The sequence below is a fragment of the Rhinolophus ferrumequinum genome, chromosome 3 (assembly GCF_004115265.2).
Source record: "Rhinolophus ferrumequinum isolate MPI-CBG mRhiFer1 chromosome 3, mRhiFer1_v1.p, whole genome shotgun sequence".
NCBI lineage: Eukaryota > Metazoa > Chordata > Mammalia > Chiroptera > Rhinolophidae > Rhinolophus > Rhinolophus ferrumequinum.
Window position 1 is genome coordinate 23,730,375 of NC_046286.1, and position 25,660 is coordinate 23,756,034.

Sequence of the window (25,660 nt, forward strand, 5' to 3'; positions counted from 1 at the left end):
ACAAATGTAATTTTAGCTCTGATAAATATAAAAGAAGGCTATATCAATTTTTTTTCTGGAGAAAAATACATTTAAAAAAAGTCCTAAGCAAATATTTTAAGGAACGAATGTTTACACACATGGACAGAATACTAACTTAAGCAATCATTTAAAAGCTCCACAATGTTTACTTTTCTCAGTCATCTAAACCTTTAAAAATCGACCATGCCAGAATCATCCCCCAGGCACTGGCTATATGCTCTTTTACAGCTGTATAAATCATAACTTCCTAAATCAAGGGGTTTAATTAGCGAATAGCTGAACCGATGAGGTAGAGAAAAGTAAACACAATCTCATAGCCAAAAGGAACCTGCTGGCAGATCTGCAACCTACCACAGTGCAGAGAAGCCAAACCCCACACAATCCCTCATTCTAATTCACGTTCTCATTCCATGACTTCTGGTGCAACTCCACCAGTGAGTAGCTGGGGAGAGTCTCCCCTTCTGTTAAATGAGGGAAGCCAACCAGAGGATTTGGAAGGTGCCCTCCCAGTGTAGGTCTAAGTGAAATGAGAACTGAGAACCAAAAGCTGTCAACCTTTCAGAACCTTTCAGAATCTTCAGAGTCTTCTTTGACTCCCTTCCTGTGAGGAGAGTGTGGGGAGGAGTGAAAAACAGCTTTTGGGCCCCATAACGACCAGGCAGGGGTGTGTAGGGAGGGAGGAAGCTATAGCTAACAGGATTACCTCAACAGGACAATCTATCTCCTTAGGAGGTTCTGAACCCCACACCCCAGCTTTTTCTACAATGAATAAACTAAAAGGGATAATACTGAAGGTAAGAACAGGGATTTAGATAAGACAGGCAAGCAGGCCACCAAAGGCGACTTCCATCCACTTTACTATTTTGTCTGAAGCCATGCAAGTCAATCTACTCTTTATACCGTAAGTTCTCATTTATTGAGAGCTTACAATATGCAAAAAACCATGCTTTATGCTTTGATAGAGTATCTCATTTAAACCCTCGCACTTCCTTATCATTACCATTTTACAGGTGAGGGCCTAAGAAGGTTAAAGTCACACGAATAATAAACTGCAAAGCCTGGACACAACTCCCTGTCTTCCTGACCCCTTGCTGCCTCCCATCTTTGGCTTACACATCACAGACTGATAACTGTAGGAGACAATCTTCTTTCAAAGATGATATGCTCTGAGTTAGCAGACTATACAATTATAAAGTGAAAAGGAAAAGCCAGTGAAGAAAAGTCTGTTCTGGGACTAACCTCTCAATCACCTCACTGACCAAAGGAACAGAACTACCAAAAACAGTTTTCTTTAGAGCCTTAATTGCTAGGGCTTAACTACTAGAACAGGAACAATGAAATAATATTAAATGGCAATAAAATAATAATTTAGAATGGGCAACATTTTTAAGAATTATTTCAAATGGTGGAGAACACATGCCTAGCCTGAGTCAGCACTCCCAGACAGCTAAGCCAAGGACAGAGTCTCCAGATCCTCACCCCTTAGGGCCGTCCCAATACATGACCCCAGCGCTGCGAGGAAAGTGCCCTCACTGCACAAAGGCAGCCATTCGTCTCCTCTTTCCCCCTTTGAACCTCCTCCCTCACCCCTTTTCTCTTTTCTCTAATTTCAGTGCATAATTCTTAAGATTGTAAGGAAAGACTAGAGCTGATTCCAGAACAAAATAGAACAAGAATGTAAGCAGCTAACGGTGGGAGTTAGCCAGGACTATACTGTTTAACTTCCCCCTTCCCTAAAACAGCTTTTCATTTAATAAGAGCTAATCTTACATTCTGACTTCAAAGAAACAAGTTAATTTGACTGTAACCCTAATCAGTTGGACTGGCATCTACCCATTGGCCGTTGTGCCTAAAATATTTGTTTTCCCAATGCTTACTCTGTGGCAGCAAAATTAAGATTTACATCTTTGAGATTTGTCGTTTTATCAAATAAAGTTGCACATTCTAGGTAAATCACGATTTCAACCCTTGCTATCTGACTCTGAAGGCTACGTGTGTGTAACCACTGAATTAAACCACCTTGGCAGGTTGTCGGAACAATTAAATGTATGCAATGAGTGTTACACACAGTTAGAATACTCTTGCCAGGCACTGGATGGGCCCTAGGAGTAATACAGCCTTTGTCCTCAACTGCATTAGTCAGAACTAACGTTCTGACACTGTTAGCAAAGGCAGTCAGTCTCCTTATACTCAATCATCCAATTTGGGAGCTACTCGTAAGATGAATGGTCCAGTCCAACGTGCCTGACACATGGCAGGCTCCCAATAAATGTCTGTTTAGTGCCAGTTCTACGGTTCCCATGGCAGCCACCCTCATTTGTGATTCTGCTTCTCTCTGATGTCCCCTGCCAGTGGTTGTGGCTTGATTACCTACCTGAAACCATAACAGTCACACTCCACAAGACATGAGACAACTCTCTGTGTCCCCATATGCGCACCCCTAGATACCCAGCCACCACAGGGGCACCTCTTCCTCAAAAATCTTGCTCCCCTGGATGCCCCTGAGAAACAGGAAAATCCTGTCAGAGCCTTCAGCTCCAAAGGTTCACGTCCTGATGCTCACATCAGCCTGTATCTACCCTAGTCTATGGGAAATAGTCCCACTCACGCTGCGCATGGGACACGTGGGATGGGACAAAAGCTTGGACGAGAGGAGGGTAAACTGCTGGTGTCCGTCACTAGAATTCACAACACATTTCCTCACAAAAGGATCATGAAGCAAAGGATTTCAACCTTTTATCTCTTGCCAACACACCAGAGGATTTAGCTCTCGGTAGTAATAGAAGCTCCCTTACAGAACTGATTCTCAGTTGGGGAGTGGCTGACATGGCCTCCCTGAAGGACCTATCAGAATTGGGGAAAGGCCTGTCAGTAGGCGATGAAAGAGAGAAAACTAAAATGCCTCTCAGTAATTCTGATATGCCCCCGAAATAAACATCGCTTTTATAGAAGGTTACTAGATGCTATGACATTATTGGTAACACTCCAATGCTACATGACGGTTTAAATAGGCATTGGAGGATAGCTTAAGAATATAACCACATTTGAAACAATGTTTCTGTGTGGAGAAAACTCTTTCCAAGTCCCCAACATTAGACTTAAAACATTACCTATTTCCAATATACAACTGTCCATAAAAGTGGGGAAAAGTGACTAATAGTTCATTGTGAATTCCTATGGTTCTTTAGCTGAGATTTACAGATGGGCTTCAATATGATCAAATAACCAAGAAATTGGATGCAAATTTTGTGTACATGTGTATTTTTCTGGAGAGCTTGTATCAGATTCTCAAATCTGATACAAAATAACACACAAATAAATATTATTTTAAGAACCGCAACTATTAAGTGCTTCACAGGCAGAGAAATGTATACGTGAGTACCAATTTCTGGGTCGTACACAGTACAAAAAATAAAATGACTCTAGACTTCTGTTTCTACAATACACCTTTATTCTCATCTAACCCTTTGCCATCCACATAAATCTGATGCCAGAACTTGGTTTGAATCTTGAAAGAAAAAAATCTTACCAAGAATTACAGTTTTTCTATGCCCTAACATGTAAATATTTACATATTTCTTACACTGCTGAGACTTTTTACAGTCCAATAATAATAGGTTTTACTAATGTCACAGAATACACTGTAATCACTTGGTACTTATCTTCCCATCTCCATTCTTACCCACAGGCCACACACCAAATAATTATAGATGCCTAAAATGCATGTGAAATGCTCTAGAATTTAAATTTTCAAGTTGATATTGAAAAGCTGTGCTTCAGAGATATACAATCAATTACTGCACAATAAATTAAAGTATGCAAAACAATTCCAAGATGTGAAAGAAATATAAACTGACCTTCATGAGATGCTGATTTATCCATTTTGTAAACGTTTTCTTTTGAACTTTGTCCCGTTCATCTAGAAGGGAGGAAAAAAGATATAAAGTTGATATAATCTATGAATAGACTTTAACTGGATTATGCATATAAACAAAAAATAAAGTATTCAAAAAATACTGCTTAGTGCATTCAAATTTTCTTGTTAGATTTGGCAACTTTAGGCTATCTGTAAGAAAGTGTTCAAGAGCTATCTGTCAGACTGGTCTCTTCCCAGTGTTGCATTTGCCAACATTACTCCACTAAACAAATGTCCTCTGTACATTCTTTACCATAAACCCTCATCACCACCACCACCACCATGAAAATGTCTAACCTAAACTTTACAACTTCAAGTGAGCCCTGGCACTGAACTTCCCTAAGCACTTTACCACATATGACGTCGCTTTTGGTCTTCACAACCATAACAGGGAGGGTAGGTAGTTTCATTCCCATTTTACAGAAAAGGAGACCAAGACTTAAAGAGGTTAAAAGACTTGTCCACGATTATTCAGCAAATAGTTTATTTTTTGCTTTTCCTTTTTTCTTAGCAAATAGTTTAAAGTTGTGATAATAGGCAAGACTTATATTCAGTTTTTTGATTTGAAGTGGACTCTTGTTTAATTACTAGCCATACAGCTTCTCTTCTAGATTCCGTTTTAAATTCTCTGGTAAAAAAGAAAACACCCCAACTAGATCCTTACTATTGAGAGTGATACTGCCCTTGTGGTTACTACTACAGATACAACGCAGAGAAAGGTGAGGGAAGGCTTCTTAGGATTTAAAAAGAAAAAGTATTGGAAGATTCTGGTTCACCAAGTTATTATTTTAAAAGAGAATCATGATCTTCCCATGTCTAAAGCTAACATTCAGAGCTACGCTACTTTCTTCCTCCCTGTTCTTAGGCAGCAATTCCCTACTTTCCTGTTTCCTTCCTACTTTCTCTCTGCATATGGGGAGACCTTTTTCTTTTTCATTGGTGGTCTTCTATCCTTCTCACCACAGTTCAAATGTTCTCCATCCTTTCCCTTGGGGTGAGACATGTCTTGCTCTCTTCCTTTTCTTTCTCATTCTTTATCCCTAAACCCTCTTAAACTATTTCAATGGGACTAAAGTTTCTTTGAAATGCTTGTCTTACTGATTAAAAGTATTAATGTAATTTACAATAGTTTAAATACAAACAAAAAATATTATTAAAGTAAATCAGCTGGGAAAAAGATCTATGAGACAAGGTTACTAATTTTTTACCAAATTTTTGGGGGTGACGTCGGTTAATAAAATTATATAGGTTTCAAGTACACAATTCTATAATAAATCATCTATATACTGCATTGTGTATTCATCATATATTTGACCCCCTTTATCCTCTCATACCTCTATATTCCATTGTGTATATATACCACATCTTGTTTATCTAATCATCTGTCAAAGGACATTTAAGTTGTTTTCATGTCTTGGCCACCATGAATAATACTGCAATGAACATAGGGGTACATATATCTTTCTGAATAAACTTTTTCACATATTTTTGAATAGATACCCAGAAGAGGGATTGCTGTGTCATATGGTAATTCTATTCTTAATTATCTGAGGAACCTCCATACTGTTTTCCATAGTGGCTGTACCAATGTACATTCCCACCAGCAGTGTATGAGGGTTCCTTTTTCTCCACATCCTCTCCAACACTTGTTATTACTTGTTGATAACAGCCATTCTAACAGATGTGAGATGGTAGAAGAAAGAAAAAGATGAACTTCTTAATATATGCACACAGGAAATCCATGGAAAAAATTAATTCCCACAGGTACTGAACCTCACTAGCAAATAATATTAATATAAAATAACAAATCAAGCTTTTTAACCTATCAAGTTGCCAAAATTTTATGAACATACTGATACTGACAAGGATACGGAACATTCATATATCACTAGTGCAAAAGTAATTTGGTTTAAATCTTCTAGACCTTCACTATTAAATACTGTAATATGTGGCTAGTCACAAAGTTTAATCAAAATTAATCAAAACAAAATGAAATTTAAAATTAATTTTCTTGGTTACACTACTCACAATTCAAGTGCTCAGTAGTCACATGGAACTAATGGCTAAGATATTAGAAAGTACAGATATAGAATGTTCACATCATCACAAAAATTTCTCTTGGACAGCACTGCTCTAAAACAAAGTTCTCCTAGACAGCACTGCTCTAGAACAATTTGCCAATAAATATCAAAAGGCTTAAAAATACACATACTGTGGTGATTTCTAGTCAAAATGGCAGAGTGGGTAAATGCTGTACTTACCTCCTCTCACAACCACATCAAAATTACAACTAAACTACAAAACAACCATCACTAGGAATGGCCTAAGGTGTAGCTGAACTGAAGTCCTACAACTAAGGACAAAAAAAAAGAATCCACCTTGAGACTGGCAAGAAGGGCAGAGACACAGAATGGACTGGTCTCAACCCACATGCTATGATTAAAAATCAGGAGGTATATCTCAGCTGCAAAGGTCACACCCAGAGGAACAAGGGGTTCCAGCCCCACACTAGGCTTCCCAGCCCATGTTTCCCGTGGCTGGTAGAGAAGTCCCAATAACTTTTGGCTGGGAAAATCAGCAAAGATTGTGGCTGAGTTAGACCGTGGAAGTTCCAGTCCCAAGCACTCCTCTTTAAGGGTCTGTGCATGGACTTACTCACTGATGGATGGGCTCGCTCTGAGCTCCAGCACTGGGGCAGCAACTTGAAAGGTGCCAGGGACATATAGGTAGGAACTAAATTGTCTGGCTTCAGGGCAAGGCCTGGTGGAGCAGCTTTCTCCTGGACAGAGGAACTGGAGGAAGCCATTGTTTCTTTGTTGAGCCCTCCCTCTCCTGGGTATACAGACGCCAGCAGCCGCCATATCTGAATCTCCATCAACCTGACTAATACTGTTCCTTCCCCCGTCCTGGATATTCCCTGAGACCCTGTCTCACCCAACTTTCAGGCACACCCAAGCCACTTCCAGTGGCTTTCCCGTCTTGGGTTATGTGTCAGACTTTCCTAAAATGTCTCAAATGTTCACAAAACCCAAACAAGCAACATTTGGCTTTGGCATGTCCTGTACAGCTGACTGAGCAGCCCTAAGCCTGGCACTAGTGACAGCCAGCCTCTGTTTGTGGCTTGGCCTCTTGCGCCATCTCCAAGCCCAGTGCAGGCAGTGACCATCTGTGGATTGCTTTGTGGCTCATGCCAGGTGACCCCAGGGAGGACACAGGCTGCAGCTGAACTTGGCTGCAGCAGGTCTCCTCCCAGGAGGCCCCGGGACTGGCACACCCAGTGGCCAGCTTCAGAGGAGCTGGAACATTATTACCTGGCTGCCTTCGAGGAGAACACACACAAAGGGTACATTGGGCAGCCACCAGAGCCTTCTAAAGTGAATCCTGCTCTGTAGGGTCAGCCCCTGCACCCAGCTCCTCCACTGTAGTCAAGGCCACTCCTCTCAACCAATCGTCTGAGGGTCAATCCCTCCCAATCGCTTGCAAACAGCAACCAAAGCTCAACTACAACAGAAAGATACACACAACCCACACAAGGGACATACCTGGAGCACCCAGCTCTGGTGATCAGGGTCTCTGGCCCCATAGGACACCTACTAAGTAAGATAACTTTACTAAGACTGGGAGCATAGCAGCCCTACCTAATACATAGAAACAAACACAAGGAGGCAGCCAAAATGTGAAGACAAAGAAAACAAGCCTCAAACGAAAGAACAAAACAAAACTCCAGAAAAAGAACTAAACAAAATGGAGACAAGTAATCTATCAGATGCAGAGTTCAAAATACTGGTAATAGGATGTTCAACGACCTAAAGGAGAACTTCAACAAAGAGACAGGAAACATAAAAATAGAAATAGGAAACATAAAAACGAACCAGACAGAAATAAAGAATACAATAACTGAAATGAAGAATACATTAGAGGAAATCAACAGTAGATTAGATGAAGCAGAGGTTCGAATCAGCAACTTAGAAGATAAGGTGGCAGAAAACACCCAAACAGAACAGTAAGAAGAAAAAAGAATCCCAAAACTAGGGATCGTGTAAGGGGCCTGTGGGACAACATCAAGTGTACCAACATTTTCATTATAGGGGTACCAGAAGGAGAAGAGAGAGAGCAAGGAATTGAATACCTATTTGAAGAAATAATAACACAAAACTTCCCTAACCTGATGAAGGAAATAGATGTACAAGCCCAGGAAGCACAGAGGGTCCCAAACAAGATGAACCCAAAGAGGCCAACACCAAGATACATCATAATTAAAATGTCAAAGATTAAAGACAAAGAAAGAATCCTAAAAGCAGCAAAAGAAAAGCAGTTAGTTACCTACAACGGAGTTCCCATAAGATTATCAGCTGATTTCTCAACAGAAACTTTGTAGGACAGAAGGGATTGGCAGGAAATATTCAAAGTGATGAAAATCAAGGACCTACAACCAAGGTTATTCTATCAGCAAAGCTATCATTTAGAATCAAAGGACAAATAAAGAGCTTCCCCGACAAGAAAAAGCTAAAGGAGTTCATTCCCACCAAACCAGTATTACAAGATATGTTAGAGGGACTTATTTAAGATGAAAACAAAATTTTAAAAATAAAAAATATGAATAATAAAATGGCAATAACTACACATCTATCAACAATTACTTTAAATATAAATGGATTAAATGCTCCAATGAAAAGAGAGCAGGGCTGAATGGATGAGAAAACAAGACTTACATATGCTGCCTACAGGAAATTCACTTCAGATCCAAAGACTCACACAGACTGAAAGTAAAGGGATGGGAAAAAGATTTTTCATGAAAATGAAAATGAAAAAAAGTAACAGGGGTATCAATACTGATGCCAGACAAAATAGACTTTAAAACAACGGCTATAACAAGAGACAAAGAAGGACTCAGTAATCCCACTTGTGGGTATATAGCCAAAGAAACCCAAAATGCTACTTCGAGGGGACATGTGCATCCATATGTTCAGTGTGGCATTATTTATAATGGCCAAGATGTGGAGGCAGCCTGTCCATCAATGGAAGAATGAATAAAGAGGAGATGGTACATATATACAATGGAAAATTTCTCAGCCATGGAAGGGAATGGTTTCTTGTCATCAGCAGTGGCATGGATAGACCTGGAGAGTATTTTGCTAAGTGGAGTATGTCCGACAGAGAAAGACTGATGCCATGTAATTTCGCTGATCTGTTTGTTCATTTATCTAAAAAAAACAAGATAAATGCACAAACAAAACAGAAAAAACAGAAAAAAAATTCACAGAAACAGAGAACATTTTGATGGTTGCCAGATGGGAGTGGGATTGAAGGTGGGTGAAAAAGGAGAAGGGATTAAGAAGTACAAATCGGTCATTACACAGTAGTCATGGAGATGTAGGATATAGCATAAGGAATGTACAACACAGCATAGGGACTATAGTCAATAATATTGTAATAACTACGTATAGTGCCAGGTGGGTACTAGGCTAGTTAGGCGGATCACTTTTTACATTATATGAATGTCTAACCACTATGTTGTATACCTGAAATTAATACAAAATAATAACGAATGTCAACTGTAATTGAAAAATTAAAAAGGGGAAGGTGAAGGGAAACAAGGGGTCCAAATTTCCAGGTATAAAACAAATAAATCATAGGGTATAATGTATATAATAGGGAATATAGTCAACAACATGTGACAGTGTGGGACAGTGTCAGATGGTTGCTGGACTTATCATGGTGATCACTTCTTTAGGTATTAATATATAAATGTTGGACAAATACACCTGAAACTACTATGATATTGCATGTTACCTATATTTTCACTCCCAGCAAGTCTACTTGTAAAGTTTATCCTAAAGCTATAATCATGGTTGTGTACAAAATTTATCTATGAGAATATAAATCAGACTGTTTACAACAGCGAAATAAAAGTTTTGCCAAAAAAAAAAAAGTGCTCAATGATACGAAAACAGTTAAATAAATTTTAGTAAAGCAATCCAAAGGTTTGTTTACATTCAATTCCTTGCCAAGCTACTCAGTGAGGCCATATTACTTAGAGCTCTCCTACATTTTAATGCTAACATGAAAGAGCAGCGGGAGGGACCATACATCCTAGTTTGTATTTCATTTCTTCTCCAAAGTACTTCCTCAAAACCCTTGACATTTCCTACCATCGTCAGGGAGAAACAAATGAACAACAACAACAAAAAAACATCCTAAACATAGCCTATCATTTGGTCTGTCCGTAACAGATTCCTTTTCAATGCCCCAAACTTCTAGTCTATTTCTTGACTTAACACTGAATATGACAAAATTGAAGAAGAGATTGCAGATAGCAGACCCAGAAGATAGAGGCTTGTTGAATCTGAATATTTTAGCTCAGAATTTATGCTAAAATTCTTAAATTTCCCAATGGAAAGTCCCCAGACACATTGCTTATAACTACTCTGCCAAGAACAATGACATTAACAATTGTCAACCAACATTATCATCCACAAAATATTTATTAATTCCTCTGTTGGCCTCTTTGGGGCATCATCTACACCTCACTTCTCTTTGTCTACCCCATAGCAGACAGCATAATGCTTTTATGCATTCAACAAATAAATGTCATGATGTGAAATTATGTTTCAAAAAGGACAATCCAAGTCAGAATAGCAATGTGTAATTACTCATATACTTAACAGAGTGGATATACCACTATATCTCTTAAAGCAATATATGGTGTCTTAAATATCTTTCAGCCTTGCTGTTCCTAAAGAGTTCAGAATGAACCTAAGGCTAGAACAAGGAAGAGTCCTCCTTATAGATCAAATGCAGATTCTATACTTTCCTCATGTATTCATTCATTCCAGCATCTATCAGGTCCTTGGATGAGCCTAGTGCCACATGGAGCTGGGACCACTCAGCTGGACAGAAAAAGCACTGGCTCTTGCTCTCCGGAGCTCGTTATCCAGAGAGGGCATCTGACAAGAAAGCAGTGTGATAGGCATGTCAACTGAACAAAGGATGTGGCACTCACCATGGAAGCGAACACAAATGAGAGAAAGACCAACTCTGCCCAGGTCAGTCAGGTGGAGCTTAAAGGAAGTTGAGGTAGAGGAGCAAGACAGAAGCCAACCATGCACAGAATTCTCCATCAAAGAGAAACCCTGATTTAATAATTTCAGATTGAAAGAGCTGTAGTTAGAACCCATAACTGTAATTCCCTCCAGAGTTGCTTCCACTACCACAAGATACCGTCATCTTTCAAATGGAAGTGCTGAACACACCTCCATCACAGACAGGGGGCTAGGGAAATGGGCCCTGCTGTGTGATGTGAACTTTGGACAAGTAAACGCAAACAATGGAACCTCTGTGCCAAAGTCTGCTACTCATACCACATTTTCAGCAGTGCTTTTCTACGCGTCCAGCAAAAAGAAAACAGAATGGGGGGTGGTAGGGGGAAGACCACTCCCTAGGCAACACTCATATATTCCCATCTATTTAATAATCTAGGAACCTAATGTAAAATTGTCAAGAAAAAACATTAAAATGTATTATTATTTAACAATCTTTCTAATTCAAGAATAGACAGCTTCTGTATCAAGTTTATTAACTTATTGAATCAATCACAAAATAATATGAACTCTAACAAATTTACTCTCGTTAAATTTAACATGTTACGTGTATTATATAAAATCCTCTCCTCTTGGCATATAACAGTTAATAAAATCTATTTCTTATTGTCTAAATTAATAGAAACTGGTCCTATATTTTAAGGAACATGAAGTAGAACATATATTCTAAAGGCCAATCACTTGGTTAATTTCTTGTCCAGGTGGTAAATATCGAGAAAGCTGATTTAATCAAATAATTTACCTCCAAGTACCAATGCGACATTCAACTTAAATAATACAATTATAAAAAGATTATTTTGATTACCGAAGTTTCGTTTGTGGTGGTGACAGCTAGAAGCTCAAAAGTAGTGCTGAAAATGTAAGATGGGTGCTAAATATTTGGCAAGTAATACTGAGGTAATATCCAGGGATTACGATCTACAGCTAAAGTACTTAAGTAAGGCACAAAGACTAAAGCCAATTAAATAACACACATAATTCATAAATTCTTATACCATTTTCTAATGATAACAGCCCAAATCTTTTCTTTTAAACCATGATAAATCCTGATGAGTCCCATTCAAATACACCAAGGGAAGTTCTTTAACACCAGAAGGTTCCCACAATGAGAAAAGAGTGAAAGTGGTTTTTAAAGGCCACACCTTTCTTCAGGAAAGTAACTTATCATCGGAATAATTTAAGTCTGGGGAGACTATGATTTACTACTTTCAATATACATTATTTCAAAAGGGTGTCTTCCAGATTACACCATCTAATTTTCCAATTATATGTCTCATAATGGTTCTTTATTTCATTTCAGTGAGACCTAACGCGGAGATTTATGTATTTAGGGAAATGTAGCTATGACAACAAGAAGGATAAATCATTCTTGAGATTTACACTGATTCTATTGGTTTTACAGACTATCCAGTTTTTTTTCTGAATAAGATTTTAAAACACTCCTCTACTGGAAAGTTATTTCTAGAGTAAGTTTTAAATGAAAATATATATTTATGATCAACTTATGTACCACGTGGCTGAAAACACATAACGACACAGAATGCAAAGAATAACAGAATTTGGAACAAACAAATGTGTAAAAAGATACTGATTATTACAACCTACACAGACAGGTTTCAATAAAATCCAATCAAAGCTAAAACCACTTATTATCACATCACGTACATAATAAATATTGAAATTATTTAAACACATATCTTATGCACAACAACAGGGGGACGTTCTCTCCAGGGAGCCTCCAAAGTTGTTGTGCGAGGCTGTCTAAGATTTCTGAAAGGTGCCCTACCGTCTGCCTGCTAAGCTCCCACGAAGCAAGCGAACACTGATAGTGAGACTTTCTCAGTTCTGAAAACATGAAAGTGGTAGCGCAGGTGATACTACTAACCCATGCAGCACATCAGCCCCACCAGCTTTGCGTTCCAGTCGGGATCATATTTCATCAGCTGCCCCATCATTCTGTGGGAAATCTGTCCAATATTTCCCTCCACTCTTTCCGTAGAAACTCTGATGTGTCAGAGTCTTGTTAACTTTCTATGTAGAAAGGAAAACACTGACTAGACACTCCCACTTAAAAACCGAAAACTTGTCAACTCCTCCTTTTAAACAAACATTTAGCAAAGCCCGCCTCCTCCATTATTTTGTAGGGGACACATACAGCTATGACTAAAAAAATACTAAATTCTCTATTTCTCCTTTTAATCTTAAAGTTTATAGGAAGTTCCTTAAAAAGGGAGTTTTGAGTCTCTAACTTTTTTGGCAGTGAGGCAAACCAATAGGATGTTAGATTCCACTGCTGCACTAACTCATGCATTCTCTCTTCCAACACCCCAGGCAGAATTCCCCTGGAAAAGAGAACAATACCCAGCCTAACCCGTTGAACTCATTCTGATATGCCTGCTAAGAAAGTGATTTGGAAAGCTCAATTTTATAGGCTAAACACATAATTCTTCAGGGGGAATACCACTATCAAGCATTCTTTTCCATGCAATGTATTTTCACTTGAATCTCACAGAAATTCTTTAAGTTGCATGGTACATCTTCATCTTAAAGATGCAAAAACCAAGGTTTCGAGAGATTAAGAAACTGGATTTCACAGCCAGCCTAAGTGGGATCTTAAATCTGATTCCAAAACCCACTCTTCCTTTCTCTGTCATCAAACAATAGAACCTCTAATCTAATAATACAGAAAAAGCAAGGAGTCTCTATAAGAACGTCACTTTTAAGCATGAAGAAATGAAAAAAATGTTAAGAAATGAGAACCCTTATTCTATAGAAGCAACAGACAAAGACTCTTCAATATTCCTATGTTTGTCCAAAACATCGGACAAATGGACCTGCCTGAACAGAAACTGTATACGCAGTAAGCCCAAAATAACAAACAACAAACAAAACATGATCACTACTTATTTTCAGCATTAGGGAGTCAGCAAATTTGATGTCAAGGGAAAAGACACTGCGAGATTATTACAAACATGCTCTGAAGCATCCATATGACTTCTAACCCTATTGTAAATACACCATAAATTAAAATATTGTATCAACTTCTGTTGAGAAGTTTAAAGTCTGTATATGCTTAATGAGTAAGTAACCCTTCGCTTCCTTTCTCTTCCTTTCAGATTTTATTTGTTTTTATTTGTTTTTGTTTTAGAGCCCTTGCCTCCACTACAGAAAAGCCTGGACCCACCTATTTCACAGAAAGAGGATTATAACAGTAATAGCAACACTTGGGGACCACTTACTATGTGCCAGATATTATTCTCAGTTATACACACATAACATACATATACTGCATATTATCCTCAACAGCCCTGTGAGATTATGCCCATTTACAAAAGAAACAAACTGGCATACTTAGAGGTTAAATAACTTACTTGCCCACGCAGCTAAGGGCAGAAGGTGGAGAAAGGATGTACATAGCTTGCAAAAAGCATGTCAACATTATAATTTCATACTTGGAAAACAAAATGCTAACTTTTTAAAACAAAGTTTAAACAAAAAGTAAAAAGTTAGGCTTGGCCACATCCTTCCGTGGTGTGTCTACACAAAAGATGGAACTCACCTTCTGTAAATTAGTGATTCTAAAGAATGGAGGAAGGGTAACCACAATGCTTTACTAGGAGGTCACATCAGAGTTTAGGGCAAGGATGAGATTTCTGTGTTATTATTAATAAGTATCAGATACAAATTTTCCAAAGGCTCTATTTATCTTAAAAAAAGAAAAAAAGAAAATACGAAGTGTTGGAGTTGTGTGGAAAAAAGATGGGAGGAAAGAGAAGAAGGGAATCTAGTCAGTTTCTCTACCACTTCCCGGAAATAGTTCTGTAGTACAAGCCAGTAAAAACAGCAAGGGAAAAGTTGTAATGTTTCTATCATTATAGAAGAAAGCAAACTGGCTGGATGAAATAGTTGGGCTTACTGAAAAGAGCAGCTCCTAAAACTCATGGACAATGTAAGCTGGTGACCAGTGAGCAGGGTAAGAATGGATCGGGTCAGCTGCAAACCATCCCTCCCCTACCCGGTCCCACCTCCGCCCTCACCCAACCATCACCCAGGGGCTCTGCCTCTCATCCTAGTAACAACTCCATCACCCACAGGGGCCTCAGCCAACATCACTTGTCTGGAGGTGAAATGGGTAAGAAGAAGACAAAAAAATTTTAATTAAAAATATTACCAAATATTCCCAGAGAAGCCTCATTATGGTCTATTTCTGTGAGTACAGAGCTACAACTGATGTTCATTTTCCAGTTAATCCATCTTTCCCCCACTGGCGTTTGTGACCTACCCATGTGGGACTACAGACCTAGACGAAGGTACTTAGTACCTCTGAGCCTTAACCAAGACCTCCTCCCTCTCTACTGTTTTGTTTAAAAAAAAAAAAATTATTATTAGGAAAATTACACCGAAGTGACGCTATTAAATTACCCATCATTAAAAATAAAGTTTGCAAAACATTTTAGGACTCCATGGAGGAAAGTATACCAATGATATATCCCAGTAATTTCTTAGCTTAGTCATTACTGCAAAGCCTATAGCTGATCACCTATAAAGTATTGTTCTGCCTCTGCTGTAATTAGTTTTGGCAACAGCAGATTCTCATGCTATTGAATGATGCAAAGAAATCCTTTAAAACTTTGGTTGAGAGAGGCTTTCTTCTTTCGTTTTCAAAGTTCAATTCTTCATGACTTAAACAGAATTCATCCTCTTCTACAAGAACTGACAGCACAAAAAGGTTCTGGGGGTGTCCCTTTCTTATTACTGGCTTCACCAATTTAAATTCCCGATGATTTTCTGAGCTTTTTGATTTTGTATACCTATTATCTGTTAGGATTTGAATCTAAATTAAATGGACATTGATTTCTGCTGCAGTCCCTCCTTGACCAGAGTATATCAATCTATAGCTTCTGTGCTAGATACTAAGCCTGGTTAAAACCCACATTTAAAAAGGAGTTAATGGCGTATCTGAATTATAATCTTCATAATGAAACTCTTTCCAGTTTCAAAAACTCGGAATCTTTCTTCCAAGGAAATGAAGATAGCTTAAAAAGGAGATATTTCAAGATAAGCATGGAACTACGAATGCATCTCAGACATACAGTTACAATAAAATCTTCAGGTTTATACTAGCTGGCAGTACATGAGCAAATTATACAGTATTAGAAATGAGAATAAAATAAACAAAACCATTATAAGAAAATACAGAAAACTATGTTTTTTAAAATAGTTGCACAGTAAAATTGTTTCAAAACAAGTTATGGAAAAAAACAGAAGAAACTGAACATATAAAGGCTGACAAATTTGACAATGCCCTGATGTAATAGCAGATACTAGAAATAGAGTTAAAAAAATGACTGACTGAAAAAAATATCTGCTACCTATATAATACCCACCAAGAATATCCAAAATAGATGAATAACTCCTACCATTAATGATTAAGAAAAAAAGACAGCCCCTCCTCAATTACAAATGATGCGAGCATACAATTCACAAAAGGAATGCAAATGGCCAATAAAGATACGGGGAAATGTTCAAGCACCCTTCTAATCAGGAATTGCAAGCAAATGATTTAATAGTGGCATAAATAAATTTATATGAATGATAATAACTAATGCAGAGAAACAGGTAGTCCTGAACAACACTGGTGAATGTATACAACAACAAAAACTTTTCTGAGGACAATTTGGCAGTACCCACTACATATTAAAATGCATTTATTTTTTGAACCAATTCCACTTGAAGGAAATACTTGCGTATGTATGACTAGCATAGAAAGCTGTTTGCTGTAACAAAGTATCTGAAGCCATTGAAATGTCAGTCAATGACACTAGATGAATGCATTGTAATTCACCCATCCTATAGAATACTAATAAGGGAAAACGTGCACATGGTGACACGAAAAAGATTCCAAGATATACAGTTAAGTGAAAAAAATGCAAAATAATAAATATATATTACATAAAGGATGCACATCAAATTGAGAAAGAACAGTTTCATCAGAAGAGACAGAAGCTAGAAGGAGAGGGGACTGGTATAACATATCTCATATTCTGCATATTTCTAGATAGTTTGAATCTTTGACGAAGATGTATTTGTGTTGAAGGGGTTCTGAACCGGCCTCCCCAAGATGTGCCCCAAGGAGAATCAATAATTTGGCATGTGAATTATTTTGAGCTGAAGGCAATGGAGACTCTGCAGCCTCAGGAGAAACTTTCACCTCTCCTTTAAAGAATTTAAATTAGGGGACCTGGCCATAATAATTAGTCCCAGAAATAACTTTTTATGACCTATCTGTAGGGCAGGGAAAACTTCTACTTATGAAACACCTGCTCTTTTTGTCCTGAGAATGACCTTCCTCTCCTCTTGAAGCCCCAGGCGTCTTACCTTATCCTTAGCTCAGAATGTCATGTATACCTCATTTTAACATTCTGTCTTTGAACCTGTCATGTATGTGGGGTCTCTGGCTCTTTCTAATAGGCGGGGTTACTACATGTATGTATGTAATTAATTTGGTCATTTTCTCTTGTTAATATCTGTCTTGAGTCTATTTGATTATTTGACTTGCTGGAAGAATCTAGAAGAGTAAAGTTTCTTCCTCCCCTACAGAGTATTACTTTTACTAATAACTGTGAGAATACACATGTTTCAAGTTCTTTTATATATTCAATGCTCTGGTACTCCACAGATGATATAGGAAAAAAAAAACAAAAAAAAAAACCTGACACAGGCCAGAGTAACCCCACTCAGATCTGAAAATAGAGCTAAAAACTTCAGGTATGATTAGGTTTACTCTTTTTTTCTTTTTCTTTTTTTAAATTAGTTTAGGCTGCTGACTACAGAGGTGAAGGGAAAGGGAAGGGGAGGGGGGAGAAAAAAGGGGAGAAGAAAGAGGAGAACCTAGAGGTAGGGAGAAGAGGTAGAGCCACAGCTGGTGAAACCTTTTCAGAAAATGGTTGCCCAGGCTGGGACACAAAATTATGAGGCTGTAGAAAGCCTTTGAAAGGAGAATCAATAATAAAATATGTTCAGAATTTACCCTGCTTAGAGGGTATCCTTATTTGAAGTTTAACTGCCACAGAACAAAGTGCAGCATGGTTTTACCTTCACTTGTCAGGAATCCAGAAATAAGACAAGGATAGAATGTGTGTGCTAAGTAAGCTGAGGCACAAATGGTGTAGAACAATAGGCGCCATAAATCTCTCTGCACAAATGCTTTTTTGTCTATCTACTCCCCTGCTTGCATCCCTCCTCCCCCAATCAATTATCAGATCCCATGCTTTACTGTAGTGCAGTGGCTGTGTGGCTGTGGATAACCAGTATCGGAGCAACAGTATCGGTTGGGAGCAAAGAGGTATTGGGTTCTGCTCTGAAGAGGAATTTACTGATATCTGTTCTCACGATTGGCCAAGAATTGAAAATAAAACTCCTAGAATCTGCTTTGAACCTACTTTCTCCTACCAGAGCCTCTGAAACCATGAACATAAAGAACCTTCCAATTATAATTACGCTACTAGAACATTTAAATGTTCTATATAATCTAACTGCTGCCATTCTGAGTCACTGTTATGGGCAGAAGTTTCTGCAATTACTTTTTCTGTGCTACAATAACTTAAAGAAATTAGAGTTCTTTTCAAGTTTTCAATCTTAGCCTTTCTTTCCAGATTCAGAACTCTGGTTAAGAATCTATCCCAAAGCACACAGCTACCATGTAAACTGATGAAAACAAATTAAATAAATATCATTTCCATATTATTTATATATGAGATAATTCAATTATGCTTATGAATACCTTAGATAATCTGGGTTTTAAAGTCTTTGGTTTTGAACACTTTTCTTTTACAATGATCACTACTACTGTGTTTCCCCAAAAATAAGACCTAGCCGGACAATCAGATCTAATGCATCTTTCGGAGCAAAAATTAATATAAGACCCGGTCTTATTTTACTATAAGACTGGGTATAATATAATAAAATATAATATAATATAATGTAATATAATATGCTGGGTCTTATATTAATTTTGCTCCAAAAGACGCATTAGAGCTGATTGTCCAGCTAGGTCTTATTTTCAGGGAACCACAGTATATGTAAGGAAAACAGAACAATTCACTTTAAAATTCAAATTAACCTAAGATACTCTCAAAAATGATCAAAGTAACACCTCCAGGAGCTCAGATAAAAATATAAACAAATTCTAGTGAATGTATATGATTTATCAGTTTTCTTTGAAATTTTATGACTTGTTAATTTCTGAATCAGATTTCCTCTTACCTTAATGTTATTTCCTGTCCCAACCAATGCCCTATTTAGAAAATATATACCCACTTAAGTTCATTAAGCAATTAGGTACCATTAGATTTTAAAACATGAAAGGAATTCCCCCTCTATGCAGTTCACTGTCTGTCTGTCTGCTGGATTTGGTAGGCTATGGGAGGTAGCTGTGAAAGAAAGAGAACAGACCGAGTCAGCAAGACAGGAGGACAAGGAACCTACACAAACATGAGTCCAAATCTAGGCATCAACACTACCTACCGTGTTTCCCCGAAAATAAGACCTAGCTGGACAATCAGCTCTAATGCGTCTTTTGGAGCAAAATTAATATAAGACCCGGTCTTATTTTACTATAAGACCCGGTATAATATAATATAATATAATATAATATAATATAATATAATATAATATAATATAATATAATAAATATAATATGATACCTGGTCTAATATAACATAACATAGCATAACATAATATATAATACAATAACCAGTCTTATATAATATAATAAGACTGGGTCTTATATAAATTTTTGCTCCAAAAGACACATTAGAGCTGATTGTGCAGCTAAGTCATATTTTTGGGGAAACATGGTAGCAATTTCAGCTGGGGAAAATGATTTCACTTCCGTGAAACTCAAGTTTCCTCAGCTGTCAAATAGAGTCACCCTCTTCAGATTCCTTACTGGATACCTACCATGTAGAAGTATTATAAGCATTAAATATGATCGTATAAATATGCTCAACAAATACTCTTGGCTTCCTACTCACTTTCATTCAATTAGCAAACATGTATGTATCGAGCACCTACTAGGAAGGTCAGTCGCCTCAAAGTTACCATGCTATGCACAACAGAATTTCACATCATCTCATAACAATCTTACAACTGTATTTACATATCATCATCCTCATTTTACTGATTAAAAATAAATAAATTTCAAAGAACTTAATCTGGCCCAAAGCTTCTCTAAGCAAGGAAGCAGCAGAACTAGAGTCTGACCCAGATTGTCTAATGCCCTTTTTAATATATAGGAACAAAACACAAGGGTGAATCAAATCCACATACCCTCCAAAATCAAGGAACCTAAAAAGGGAGAGACATAAGGTAAGTAGGTGCTCTAATTTCTTACCATATCAATTCCAGAAAAAGAAAAAACAAAATAAAATGTCCTCAGCTACTGAGGAAACAATCCCTTCATTAAATAAATTGCATAAAATTCCTATATATTGTAAATTAGGAAAAGGTACAGAGAAACTTCATTCTGCTAAGGGCACAGAGTAAATCATTACAAGGGAAAACATAAGAACTTAGGAGTTATTGCCTCTGTCCGGTACTAGAATGTAGGTTACCACACAATGGAACATTCTTATTCCTTTTACTTTGAATATAATCAGTCTTTCCTGATAAGTATTGACTGGTACCACAAATTTGTCAGCGTGACTCAAGGAACAAAGTCAAATACACCTTTATACAATCTAATATTCACCTAACAAATTTGATTTTTTGATGAAAGAAAGTGACTTAGAATTCCTTTTTTTTTTTTTTAATTGAGGTATAATTGACATCTAGAATTCTTAGTAACTCCTTTCATGCAGTTGTGGTCTCTTTTATTTTGACCAAGAATTTAAGTTTAAGAGTATTTTTTCAGGTTGTGAGGCTCCACTTCTCAAGTCAATGGGAATTATAGGGTGATTCACCAGCACAACACCTTTCATTCCTATAATACAATAAGGCCAGTCACAGAGTGAGTCAGTAGCAGGATAAAAGGGTGGAGAACACCACAGATAACTACTCTGAACCACCGGGGGGAAAAATCAGCCTGGGCTCATTTCACAATGAGATTACCTCCCACCCAAAGTTTCTTAATTTAAATGTAGTTTACAGTTTGTGAGGCAACTGCTTTAGTTACAGGATCACCATGCATGCCCCAGTGGGCTTCAGAAGTCACACACGAGGCGACCCAACCCCATCCCAGAAAGGTTCTGCCACTACCACCATTGCACCCCCTTTCCGAAGCCGCACCCATGAGTACTGATGAGCAAAAGGAAAGGCACACATCCTAGTAAGTGTCCGGGGTGCCAGGAGACTTCTACCTGAGGCTCAGTTCCTACTGGGGGAAAAAAATCTTCACACTTGCTTTAGCCAGGGGTGCATTCTCCCAACCCAGCTTCCCCAGATCATAACAGGAACAGATGGAGATAAAATAGCTCTGACTGAAGTCAGAAGAGAAAAAGAGCTTCTCCTGAGTTACCACTAGAGAACTCAGTGGGTTTGTTATTTCCTCACCTCAACTTTCTGTAGAACTCTTGCCTTGTCCACTGGCTTTTTTATTTTCTTGAAAACCAAAGGCAAATTTTGAAAAAATGGATACTTTTCTCAGATATCCTTCCACTCATTTTAAAAACATTCTATGTATCTTTATTGTCTACTATTGGAATACTGGTCTCAAACTTTCAAATTACATGACCCCTCCTACTATTTATCTTTATAAGAAAATAATATGTCATATTCTAGCCCCTAAAAAAATTATAGATATAGATACAGATATATAAAGAATAGTCAATGCATTTTTGTTATTTTGCTATTGTTTCTACACTTGTATTAATGAGCAGATAAATTATATAATAAAATCAGGACTAGTAGAGCAAAGAAGAGAAAATGATTGATGATGTGCCAATAACAACAGATGCATATGAAGATGTTTTGCTAATAGCTAATTCTTTGTTGTAAAAATAGGCATCCTGAGGTAGTGCTGATGGGAGACTCCACTAGTATAACCTTTTGGAAATTTGGCAATACTGAAAAGGAAGCTTTTCAAATGTTTATAATATTCATGTGTTCTGACATAGTAATACAATGCTTGACATTTATATAGCACAAACTGTGCCAGGCCCTGTCTTAAGCATGTTATATTATCACGGTGGAGATCTTTTATTATTCTGAATTTATAAATGCAGACACTGAGGCATTGAGAAGTTACATAATTTCTTCAAGGTCAGAAAATTGTTAAGTGGAGAATCTGGGACCAAGGCAGTTGGCCCCACAATCCACACTCTTAACCCCTTAAGCTATACTGCTTGTGGAACAGAGTCTATAGAAAATCCAAAATCCAGACTATAATTTATATAAGAAAATATTTCATTTAAACATTAAATAGAATTTTTGTCTGATAACAAATATTTAATATTTATAAAGGTATTATTAATTACTTATTAATAAAAATTGTGAAATAATCTAAATACCCAAGGATAGAAAAATGATCAAGTCAGTCATGGCATAGCCATAATAATGATTACACATTCATTAAATAAATGCTGAAAAGTGTCAGTGACATGGAAAATGCCTATTACAGTACCAATATTTCATTCCAATTTTCTTCATGGAATGTATATAATTATTTTTTACAGCTGGAAGGGAGGGTTACACAGTGGGCGTTCTAGTGAGAACTTTTGTTTTGAGAACCTCTCAATTAATGTAAAACTTTTTTTTCAATTAAAGTTTATTGGGGTGACAAATGGTTAGTAAAGTTACATAGATTTCAGGCGTACAATTCTGTAATGCATCATCTATAAATCACATTGTTAATACTTTTTTAAAAATGTATTACTTCCCTGGCTGCTACTGGTATTACCTTGAACGTGTACAGCTAACACTGAAATACCAGACTCAGGCAGCTATTTAAAATGCTGAGGAATTTTCCCAAGAGACAAGCTACTGGGTTCAGAGAACCGGGCACCACCATGTGGCCCACTAGCTATAAGTCATCTGAGCATCCAGCCACTTATGCTTGGCTACTTAAATGGCATTTGTAAACTAAAATTTATTTCAATAATGAAGTACTTTCAAGGCCCCTAAGGCTAGAGGTGTGATTCAGGATCTGCTCCTGCCTAAATCTATTCCAAAGGAAGAAGTGAGGGGATGGTGAGGGAAATGATGTTAGTTTAAACTTCAGGTGACACCTGACACCTCGTGACTAAAAAATGCAAAGTAAACCACTAAAAATATAGAAAGTCAGTCTCAATTATTTTTTGTATACAAATCTCTATAACTAACTAAATTAATAATGGCTTAAATTGCATTTCCTATGAAGTGTAGATTTACATGCTCCTAAAAACCACATTAAACACTTTACTGGGGCCCCCACTATTTCCAAACCCTTTTTTTTAATGGGTCAGGCTTTTCAGAAAGTGTCTTTCTATTCATTTAACAAGCATCTCTTGAGAACCCACTAAGTGCCAGGCAAGTGCTAAACACTGGCAGTACAAAAAGAAATGAGTCACACAGCCTGCCTCAAGCCAGCAGAAAAGACACTTGCAAGCCAGAATTTGCAAAACTGCGTGATATGTGCTATGAGAGAAGTAAGCAAAAGGAGCTTCCCCTGATTTTATTTTAATTTTTTTTTTATTGGGGAATATTGGGGAACAGTGTGTTTCTTCAGGGTCCATCAGCTCCAAGTCATTGACCTTCAGTCTAGTTGCGGAGGGCACAGCTCAGCTCCAAGTCCAGTCGCCGTTTTCAATATTTAGTTTCAGGGGGCACAGCCCACCATCATCCCATGCGGGAACTGAACCAGCAACCTTGTTGCTGAGAGCTCGCACTCTAACCAACTGAGCCATCCAGCCGCCTCTGATTTTATTAAATCGATGGTTAGCTAACAAAACAAAACAAATACTAAGTGTTCAGTTGAAAGAGTTTTGACAATTGTTTGCGTAATATACCCAGCATCCAAAACTAGATATAAAACATTTCCACCCCTCTTGTACCTCTTTGCAGACCATCCCCACACCACTCCCATAGGCAAAACTATAAATTAGTTTCACTTGTTCTAACATTTCACATAAATAAGAATCTATTTGAGTCTACCCTTTCACTAAGCATGTTTTTCAGAATCATCCATGTTGTTGCGTGTATCAGTGATTTGTTCCTTGTGATTACTGAGAGGTATTTCATTGTATTGCTATAGTAAGTTTGTTTATTCATTAACCTACTGATGGTTTTTGGGCACTTTCCAATGTAATAGCAACTTATGCTACTATGAACAAGGTTGAATTTAATCTGTTTTGTTTCATCTCTTTGAATTTGTATTTCCATGCTTTTAATGTAGCACTCAGGGATGATGAAGAGTATAAGGTATGAATGAATAAGGTGTGCAAAGAAAATAGATAAAGGAAGAAAGCAAAATCAAGAGAGAATTGACATGGAAACAACCAAAATGTCCTTCGATAGATGAATAGATAAAGAAGTTGTGGTATATATACACAATGGAATACTATTTGGCAGTAAGAAAAGATGAAATAGGACCATTTGTGACAACATGGATGGATTTTGACATTATAATGCTAAGCGAAATAAGTCAGACAGAAAAAGTAGAGAACCATATGATTTCAATGATATGTGGGATATAAAACTGAAAACAACAAAAGAACAAGAAAAACAAATGAGGAAACAAAACTCAGACAATAATTTAGTGGTTGCCGGAGGGTAAGGGGGCGGGGGTAGATGAGGGTAAAGGGGTCATACATGGTGATGGAAGGAGAACTGACTCTGGGTGGTAAACACACAATGTGAAATATAATGATGTATTACAGAATTGTACACCTTAACTCTATGTAACTTTGCTAACAACTGTCACCCCAATAAACTGAGAGAGAGAGAGAGAGAGAGAGAGAGAGAGAGAGAGAGAGAGAGAGAATTGGAGAATTGAAGGTGATTAAGCATGGATGACGTATGGGATGCATATAGAAGAATTGCACATGGTTAGGCCAGAATGAAAGGCCTATAAAGGTATGCCATGCCAAGGAGCTGGGATTCTACCAGGAAGGCAACAGAGAGCACTGAACAGAACTTTCCAACAGCTACACAAACGCCCTTCCCTTACAACCTCAGAGAGGCAGTTTAGAGCGCACCACCAACTTGGAAAGCACAAAGACCTGGCCTCAAATCCCCACTCTGCTACCAACCCTGTGGGCTGCAGCAAGGTAGTAAAACTCCCTAAAATTTATTTTCTTCATTTCTAAAATGGAGAGAATACCACCCATTTCCAAGACTTGTAGAAAGGCTGACATCATGAATATTACACATCTAAGAGAATGCTTAGCATAAAATGGTAGCTCCTCTTAATGCTGTTTGATGGATTTAAATGCACTCATTTAAAATATTTCCTGGAATCAAGTAAGCTTCTACTGTTCTCACACTACTTCAGTAACTGTTAATTTATCAGCGGGACCTCTGGGAACCAATTTTTGAATTAAGTTAACCAATTTTCTTTGGGGAAGATTTTCATAAAAATATGAAAAGAGTAAGCCAAGTTAGCAAGATGAGGGTTGGAAGGAGCAACAGGACGTTTACTGTGGTTACA

The 25,660-nt window shown here is 37.6% G+C and overlaps 1 protein-coding gene across 18 annotated transcripts in view; it reads right to left on the minus strand.

The window, feature by feature from the left end:
• Positions 1-25,660, minus strand: part of DST (dystonin) — a 429,322-nt gene that overhangs the window by 230,503 nt on the left and 173,159 nt on the right. For all 18 annotated transcript variants that reach the window (XM_033103131.1, XM_033103108.1, XM_033103110.1 and 15 more), the window contains one exon: positions 3,879-3,940. In XM_033103131.1, the coding sequence (XP_032959022.1) occupies positions 3,879-3,940 (62 nt within the window). The remainder of the gene's footprint in view (positions 1-3,878; positions 3,941-25,660) is intronic.